The sequence below is a fragment of the Limulus polyphemus genome, unplaced genomic scaffold, assembly GCF_000517525.1.
Source record: "Limulus polyphemus unplaced genomic scaffold, Limulus_polyphemus-2.1.2 Scaffold140, whole genome shotgun sequence".
Lineage (NCBI taxonomy): Eukaryota > Metazoa > Arthropoda > Merostomata > Xiphosura > Limulidae > Limulus > Limulus polyphemus.
This window is the reverse complement of record NW_013665750.1, coordinates 149833-160181: the sequence shown is the minus strand read 5'-3', so window position 1 is coordinate 160181 and position 10349 is coordinate 149833. Positions and strand designations below refer to the sequence as shown.

Below are 10349 nucleotides of genomic sequence, written 5' to 3'. Positions count from 1 at the left end.
CTAAACAAACAATTGCCGCTGGAGAGCATATTTTCAGTAAGACCATCCGATGACAGCTGTATTTCAAGCCCCGCTGTGGGATGTCTACTGATTTACAACGCTAGAAACCGGGGTTCGATAACCGTGGTGGGCAAAGGACAGATAGCCCATTGTGTAGCTTTGTACTTAACTTCAAACAAACAAACTGTATTTCAAACATTATCTTAAAGAAAGCGAATATTAATGACGAATAGATCATTAGCAGCCTCACTCGCAGTATTTATTTTTCTATATTTGTTTACAGATGGAATAATTGATGAACTATACAGCGGAATAGATAAAATGATGTAAATCCTTTAAAATTCCGTTTTGAGATTGTGTGTTTAACATAATTCAACAACGCGATATGCATGTAAAACACTGACATGTTATACATAAGTATAGAATTTAGTATCTGCAATTAGAATTTGGCAACTATAATATTTTATGCTGTAACCGAAATTATATCTGTTCATCCGTTACATCTCCATACTCTACTTTACCAATTTTACATAGAAAACATAAAGATACAGTTCTTCTTCATCTGGTGTATTGTTTGGTTGTTTTTCAGAATTGTTGCCCAAAGCTACACACATTGCTATCATAGCTTTCCATGATTTTTAACTAATAGGCTGGAGGCAAAGCAGCTAGCCAACAGCGCCCATTGGAAATTCTTTCTAATCAAATAGTGGGATTTAAATGTCAATTATATAGTTCATTCACGGCCTCAAAGTGCGGAGCGCAATTTTGCAGCAACGGGATGCAAACCATGAACTCTCTTTTTTTTACAATCCGGGCACACGCTAGCCTCTGGCTACGCCACGCCCTCATTTAACGTAAACAGCGATGATATATATATATATGACAAAGCTATGGTAATTTTATTATGATTGTTTTTGCTTTCTCAAAAACATTTTTTATCTTTATGTGCATCGAAAGTTACCCTTAAAGGTGGGTTTGGAGAAAACTATTTTTATCGTGATTTTATTATTTTGAAGACCTGTGTTAAAATGTTTATCTTGTATTCCAGAGTTATTTATTCTAAATGAGGTGTACATAAAGAGATTCTTACGGAAGGTGAAATTCGCTATGTTTCGAAACGAAATAAACAGATGTTAAAGTTTTATTGGTCAAAATCCCTCACAATAAGACAGATAACAACTTAAAACGCATCGTTGTTTACAGGCCCATTACTGTTTTTCAGTAAGAAGCGTATATAATAAAATTTCAATTGCACCATTTTTTTCCCCTATAACACTACCAAAGAGGCCCTCCGCTGAATAACAGAGTTCATCAGGTAATCTGATTATAACATCTTAGTTGAAACGCTGTTTGTATTAACCGTTTATGAGACATTAAGTCTTGTCTGTGTAACAATGATTGATATAAATAGTTTTAACTGAGACTTTGTATGGCAAGGTATATCCATACTGGCGAGTTCTATTTAATGTTAAGCGAAAGGCCTTGTCGGCAGCCACATACAACAAATAAGGTACAGTTCAAATGTTAATATGTGCTCTTCTTATTGGAAACTACTAAGGGGCCAGTAAAGAATTATGCTATCTAAATTATTTTCAGTCTTTTTTTTTTGTAAAATTTGACCATATATATTACTACTAAACTTCATGATCTAGCATTTAAGGCGTACTATACACTCTCATAATCGTATAAATGTTACATCACGTTTGTTAAACAGGAAATGAAGTCAGGTCACGTCTTTTGTTTTTATCTAAAACAACTAAAGAATTATTTGTAATCTATATTTGATACTTCTTTCCAGTAAAAGGTTTCCAATATTATCGAAATTAGGCATTTATGTCACAATAACTCAGTTTGGCGAAATTAAATCACTGGTAAAAACTCTCTCCCGCATAATACATTTTCAAAGTTTCTTGAAAAAGTTACGTATTTTAAAGAATCAAATGCACAGTGTGTTGCTTTTAATTAATGATTTAACATGCTTGATCGTTGGAGAGAAAGCTGCTACCATTACATTATTGTCTTAGGTCTTTTATTTAGCTATTTCAGAATGGATATAAATCTGAAAGAGTGTTTCAGATTTATATCCATTGTGGAATAACTAACTAAGGCTATATGTATAAATTGTGTTTTGGTTTTCTTGAATCATTGGTGGTGAAACCTTTTATGGCGCCCTCCTTCTCTAAGCATGAGTTTGGTTTCGCCTCCCCCTGCACAACCAATTTATATGTATACTACATGACATTTTTATATGTTAATTATTATTGCTACTTAATAGTAGTAATATACTATTTTATAAAGTAGTTTTAAAACTTCATTTTTAAATTTCTACTTTCATATAAAATTTATGTTACTATAGTTATTGTTACACGCCCCTCTCCTAATTTTCCACGTCCCCTTAGTTTGCGCACCACGAAATTAAACTACTTTCCCCTCGTATTTACGCACAAGTTCTTTACGACTAGTTCTTTGCCTACATAAATGTATGATTTTTACTTTCATATTCGCCACTTACTTCTTATTTTGTTGTATTTAATGGTGGTTTAATTGCATGTACAATAAACATTAAAATAATTTGTTATTTGTTTAATATTCCAAAATTTGTCATCTCGGACAATCTGAATCCCTGTTGGGGGAAGAACAGAGAGACAGTGCAAAAGGTGTGGTGTGGATAAAAACATAGCCAATGTTATCAGTTGTAAAGCAATTGCGTTAAGTTCAGTGACACGAGCAGTACCTTTATAATCATTATACTGTAGTTTTAGAGCAAATAACATTTTGTATTATAAAAAAAACGGGAAAAAAATCAGAAGAAAAGAAGTCATGTTCCGAGGTGTTTATGTAGTCAGTAAAGAGTCTGCTAAAGGATGAACAGGAAAAATAGTCACGTTTTTCAGGGCATTACCACTCCACCTCTTCCTACTCTCTCATCATGAACCTTTAACGCTTAACCCATACATCCGCCAAGCATTTACTTAAAGTGGAGGGGGAAATGACATTGAAAACAGACAACTCGCTGTTTTGATGGCGTTATTAAAGGTACATTAACCTACAATTTAAGTACAATGCTCATGTTATAATGCATGTTACAAAGATTAGATGTCTGTACGTGAGTTCGTTATTATGTTAGAAACTTCCACTCTTAACGACAAGCTTTGAAAAGATCAATTTAATTTAATAATGCAATATGACAATAAATGAAAAAGAAAACACACCATATGATAAGAAATATATATATATATAACTTAAACAGTCGGTTAGATTTTCTTTACACTCTTCAACGACACTTTTAAAATTAGGTAGCCCATGTGTACATTCCTTTGTTAAACTTGTGTTTTAGTCGGTTTTGTTGTTTTAACTGAAATTGAACATCAAATGTGATTCATCTCTGACTCCTAAGTAACCATACAGCCAGGCCATAATAGTTAGTATTCAACATCAGATCTAATTTATCGATAAGCCAGCATATCTATTACGAATATATCTGCTTTAATAGAATCTATCCAACTAACTGTAATCATAGCAAACTTTTTCATAGGCCACGCGTTATTATTATTATTATTCACAGAAAATAAGCATTAATGGAGACCGTTTACTTAACATCAAACATTTACTTGAACATCCTACTTTTAATTGCACTTGATTCAAAAACTGCTTCAAAATAACTATTTGAAGCAAAAGAGTTTTCATATGCAGTTGTTAATAATCAAAACACTGGATCTACGAAAATGTTACACAAACATTCGAACAGCATCTAGGAATATTCTATATTTGTTTGTAGTTTAAGCACAAAGATACATAATGGGCTGTCTGTGCTCTGCTCACTACGGGTATTTAAACCAGGTTTCTAGCGCAGACATGCCGCTGTGCCAGTGGGGATATTCTAAGACAAACGTGGCTCGGAAATGTAAACATGTGATTTTAATAATGTAAAATACATGGTCAATATACAACAAATATTTTGGACACAGTATTTGAACAGTGTGAATTTAGATAATTTAAAACCAATATTACGCCATCGTAGTGTTTCCCAAAATTGTATCAATAAACTTGTTGTATCGTTGAGAAAGCTAATGAGAATATTTGAAGTGCAAGTTTCAAAAGTATTTTCCGATTTAAAAGGAAACTATTTTACGAAAAAAACAAAGGTCTTCTTTCTGCCCCATTAGACATAGGATGAGCTTCTTTTTTGGGAATATTTAACAAGAAACTTTACATTTCAGGAAGCACCATAATAAATTTTAAACACTCAAATATACGAGTAGCACTCCAATATTTTTGAAATTGGAATGCAATATGGGGCTAAACATTTGTGGAAGGTTTTCAAAGTTCAAACACTTAAAAAAAATCTAAATGAAATGTCTCTATATTGACAACTGAAAATGTAAATCTTCTCCATGGATCATCATACTAAATTCACAAGTCTTTTACAAGTGTCACGAATTAATTTATTGGCAAGTATTTCTTATGATTTAATTGATCGCGATGAATTAAGTGGAAATTGATAATTACAGGTGTAGATTTCTATTTCTGGCAATTTTTCTCGCTGCATACACTTAGAATCTTAATATGAACTGCTGGTGATTTCGGTAGATCTAGCACGATGGATTCAAATAAGTCAAGTTAAAATGTCTAAATCGGAACATCACGTTATTCCTAGCCAATTTGTGGAATATACTTTAAAGTATTTAAATCTAAATAAAAAATGACATAAAACCAATTGCAAGAATAATATTTTGTATTCCATAATATGTAATGAAGCTTAAATTTTATACATATTTTAAACTACAATGAAAAGGGGTATCGAATTCTATATATAATGCGATTTTGGAAGTACAAACTATTTTTTGAGTTGATAATTTACAATAAGACCGATTACGGGCCTACTTTAGACGTACAAAGCTATAAGCAGAGCAGTGCCTTTGTTTGTTTTGCTTTTTGGCCTCAAAAGAACGGATATAACCAATATGGATCATCAGAATATAAAAAATAAAACTATGTAAAGTCAATGTTTTGAGACATGTTTATGCCAATCAGATATTCCAATGACTGTTTCAGGAACAATCACCTTTTTAAGGTTTATAACATGCGTAAAAATTCCGGAAAACGTTACATTTCATAGTTCCATAGATAATTGTATATTATACAGCACCATTTCGTGAGTATCTCATAATGTAACATTACAAACTTCAACTACAATATACATATATAGTGCTATATCACTCATAAGCTTTGGAATGATAAATTTCATGCAGTTGGAATGTTCAATTCTAAGGTGATCTCAAAAACCTGGCAAGGACAGCTTATTAATTGTTTATTATGACCATTTGTCGGAAGAAACAAATTGCACTTCACGGCTTTGAATGCCTTAAAGTAATAGAATTAATAAAAAAAATATATCAAAAGGCTTCTTTTTTTTTCACGTGAACATATACGTAACACATATACATTAAAGCATCTGTATGACCCCATGTTCCTAATATTCCATTGACATAACCAAATCGTTCCATTTAACTTGGTCACATTCTGTAGTCTAAACAACAACAAATCATGCAAACAAATGATTTGGCATGGATATAAAAAAATATATTGCGTAGTTCAAATCATGCAATTTCATCCGGATGATATTGCTATTTATTGAATTATTTGTTTAACATGTTCATCTCGTCTAGCAGGCTGAAACTGCTGTTACCGCCGTTCAGAACCGGATCTATGTTTAGCAAATCCGAGTCTGTACCCTCAATAAAGTTATTGTCTAAGAAATCTAAATTAAAATGTGTTGGATCATCCACTTGATTGGATTGGTTAGTACTGTCATTGGTTGGATATATATTTCTTTGATTAGTCAAATTAGTGGTTGATGACGCCAGTGTTGTCATCAACATAGTATTAGGTTGACCGTTAGTACTGTCCATAGGGTCCATTCCTGTGTGAAATGTCATTTGTTGATGTGGGTGCATCAGTATTTGGTTATTTTGTAGATGTTGACGTTGTGTAGTTTCGCCTCTCATCGCCTGTTGTGGAACCACAGTTCTTGGGATTATTTGATGATTTAACATATTCATTGTAGGAGACAACATATTTTGTCCCATGGTCCCAAGCGGTGCCCGAGAAAATTGCATGCGGGATGAAGGTTGGCTAATTGGTCTAACACCACTCTGTTGTTGCTGCTGCTGCAAAAGCAATTGTCTCCATTCTGGAGCTACTGCTCTTTGTGATATGTTTAGTCCCTCAGGTCCTACATTGACGTTTGGAGGCCTCTGGGAGCGAGGAAGGCAACTGCTGTACACAGATCTAGTTCGTGACATGTGTCCGGCAAGGTTTGCTGATGTAATATTTGGATGAGTTGAGCTTCCTGTCGTTTGGTTGAGATTTGATAAGGCACTTCCCATACCCACATGTGGCGTTGGAACACAAGCTTGCTGTGTTCTTGCTCTCACTGACATCTGATTCTGCGAAGAAGGATGTTGTAAAGTGTGTACTGTGGATTCGGATACCAGTCCTCTTCTTGAAACATCAGAAGGCTGAGAAAACCGCTGAGACGTCTGAGTAGGATTTAATACTACCATGGAATTATCTGCCATCATCTGCTGATGAGGAGGAAGTACTTGATTGGTAACTGTGTGATGTTTGTATTCCGGTGGAGGCCTGTTCAAGAACTGTTGAAGCTGGATTTCTCTTTGCGAGGCTGTAGCACCTATGTTGTTTTGCTGTACAACGTGTTGTTTCATCATATGTTGGCACATTTCTTCATGAGCGGGCACTCCATTGCTATTACCAGTACCAGAGAACTGGTTTGTAAAGTTGACAGACTGAGTTTGTGACATATTCATCTGAAAGGGTGGCCTAGGAGCAGTGGTGGAATGAGGGTAAGTGGAGAACACTGAAATTTGTTGCTGCTGTTGAGAGTTGCCTGTGGGGTTCTGCTTAAAATCTCGTGACATTTGTAGCTGTTGGCTCTGACAAACCTGTAACCAAAGAAATTTCAGTTGTGTTTATAAAGTGAAAAAATAGGTGAATTGTGACATATGCAAAATAGAAAGTATTTTAACTAAACACAAAACTGTACAAATTCAATCAAATAAAGACTCTTGGTGAATAATTACCTAAATTCATACATTTTGTGATATGATAGTATGCGAAAAAGAACACTTTTTTTTTGCTACGTGGTATGTCTTGAACGTAAATTATAGGTCTGCAACGTATAATTTTAACATAAGTATTAAGATCAAAAACTTTTTTCTAATATCACATCTCTTAAATCTACTACATTAGTAAAAAATATATTGTAAATAGGTATACTTGATGGTAGGAAGGCGTCCTAGAACAAATTATCTTTCTTCTACTCATTTATGTGGCGAGCTGCTATCGCCAACAATGTACAGATGCGGGGGGGGGGGGGGAAGAAAACAGGTTTAACCAGTACCTTGTACTGATAAAAACCAAGAACTTTTAGATGCTTATTTTCATCATACGCTTGTCAAAGCACAGTGCACAAATACTGTTTATTATACATATCACAACCTACTTTTACATGTACTCAATCAGTAAAAGAAAAGCATAATGCACCGGCCTACCATCGCGATATAAAGGTAGCACTTTAAACAACTACAACTTTCAGCTTTCTAAACGAGATTTTTAAACATAAAGTAGCGCCAGGTTGACTAGTTAATATTATGTCTTTTACGGAAAGGCGCAGCAGTAATACAACACAATTTTAACATGTCCAGTTTAATTATTAGCTTTCTAAACGAGATTTTTAAACATAAAATAGCGCCAGGTTGACTAGTTAATATTATGTCTTTTACGGAAAGGCGCAGCAGTAATACAACACAATTTTAACATGTCCAGTTTAATTATTAGCTTTCTAAACGAGATTTTTAAACATAAAATAGTGCCAGGTTGACTAGTTAATATTATGTATTTGACTGAAAGGCGCAGCAGTAATACAACACGATTTTAACATTGTCTAGTTTAATCATTATGTCGTACACAGAACAATAGGAACGACTTTAAAACATTTGTTTTGACATTAATAATATCTTAGTATGTTACTTCAATAATAACCACTACCCAACAAACAAAATCGCTGAGAAAAACTTAATCAGACGTTGTCGTGAGAGTCTCTAGTTTCGTAAGGATAACGAAAATCATTTATTTCTAATCGGTAAGAAAATATGATGAGGCTGTAATGACTGCGGAAGAGCATTACAGTTTTCCAGATAGGGTCAATTTCTCGAAGCAGAACGGTGAATGGCCTTAGGCCTGAGGTCCTTTTCCTGCCATGTCAAAACACAAAGTTAAGACAACTGGGTCGAATATCCTGTGCATTAAAAAGACGCCTAGCAATAGCCTCTATTTTTTACGGCATATGACCATCATGCTCGCATTGTGCGTCGTTAATGAGCATATATCTTTGCATAATGAAATGTGTTTAGATCATTTAAAAAGCTCATTGTTCTTATTATTACCATGATAATTAATATGACCCGTTATTTTGTCATTCAAGTCCCAATAAAAGCTGGAATGAGATTACTTTTAAAAGGTAAACACAAACATTACTTTTACATCAAAGACTGAGAGTTGGTTTGCAATCGAACTGCATGCATACTTGGTGTTTTTGGAGTCTAATATTTATATTTAATACTATAAGTATAATATTTCTAATTCGAAAAAGTCTTAATTATGCCCCACTTTTTAGCACTGTTTGAAGTTTGAAAAAATATTGGTTCCTTTTTTTAATTATCTAAAATAAACAATTGGTTTTAACGTGCATCGTGAAAAATACCTCACATAAGATTAATATAATTTTTGAACATAATCTGAAGCTTTCAGTGGCACAGCGGTATATCTGCGGACTTACAACACTAGAAACCCGTGATGGGCAGAGGACATAAATAAGAAATTAAAGTATCTTGGAGAATACAATAATAAACTGAAAGTAAGTACTGTGCACCATTTACTCGTGCGTTTTTGTTTTAGAGCAAGGCCACTCAGTAGATTATCACGGGGATCGAATCCTGGATTTAAAGTTGTAAGTCCGTAAACTTACTGTTTACCAATGTGATACATATGGTGTCTCAATAAACACTACACGAAATGGTTCATTAAATTTCAATAATTGTAAAACTATGTATGTGACAGACTGCTCAAAGTATTCAAGTAGCTTTACCCTCATCTATCAAAGCGGTCATTTGGCTGAAAATAAAATATCACCAAAAAGCGACAGGTTCCATTGGCAGTTGAATGGAATTCGCCTTAACACTAACCTCTCCCTTCCCCTACCCCCCAAAATATATATGCGTGTGTGTTAATTGCTTACTAGTGAGGATTATCATTCCTTCAAATGATCTTTGCGTACATTATATGTATTGTTCTTATATTCTGTCAGATCTATTTGTATTAATTTGTGTAATTAAGCCATTACGAAGTCTCCAGCACTTCCCCATTTTGAACTGTTTGTTCTTTTGATACTTCCTTCTTCATATCACCGGCTTGGCAATATATATATATATATAGATATATGTAGTGTTTATTCGAGGAACGCCGAAAGCAAATTGACATTTAATTATTGTAGACAAATATGAAAATATACTAAATGTGTTTCAAGTGGTAAAAAATTAAAGGAATTCCAAAACTAAAATCACGTAAGGTGTGGTATGTAGCGCTTGAAACTATTGGTAAAATTACAAAGACTTGTCCCGTCATGCTGCTTCTGTTTCACATTTGTCATACTAACGTGCAGTAATTTTATTTTTATGTTTATCATATTTTTTATCCCTCATGCAGTGTTATCGAAAGCAGTTGTGATCTATTTGAGCAATATATGCTAATTTGAATGGAAAAAAGAAACTAAAATTTATTCTATAAATCCTTCAAGTCCTTGAAACTTAGATATTTATGACATCAGCTTGTTTGTAATGACATTTTTATAATACTTGTTCCAATGTAGAAGAAGCTTTGGGTCTTTGACATTCATCATATTAGTAACAAAATTGTTTATTTATCATAACATAAACATTTTCATGCATATTTAGAAATACAACTTTTAACGATTGTTTCAATTGTAACGCATTTGTTATTATATATTTATTTTAATATCAACGTTTGTTTAGATTAACTTTATATTTTAAAACAAGCGCAGCTTATAGTGTTAAATATGTATTGCAAAATTCCTGCTTATTCTCCAAAGTTGTAGAAGATTCTCAAGAGTAAGAATCAACAATATATGTATGTACGTAAATGCTTAAATGTAGCATTGTATTGTTACATAACTTGAAATTTCTAGAACGCCTCCACTCGCCTATAAATATAACCAACGCGATGCGCGCCAAAGGAGACTATCTATAATT

At 33.6% G+C, this 10349-nt stretch overlaps 1 protein-coding gene across 1 annotated transcript in view; it reads right to left on the bottom strand.

Annotated features, from left to right (window-relative positions):
- Positions 1-5408: 5408 nt before the first annotated feature.
- Positions 5409-10349, bottom strand: part of LOC106474561 (mastermind-like protein 3) — a 64707-nt gene continuing 59766 nt past the window's right edge. Inside the window, exon 3 of the mRNA XM_013935252.2 lies at positions 5409-6965. Coding sequence (XP_013790706.2) covers positions 5640-6965 — 1326 coding nt within the window. The 3' untranslated portion in view covers positions 5409-5639. The remainder of the gene's footprint in view (positions 6966-10349) is intronic.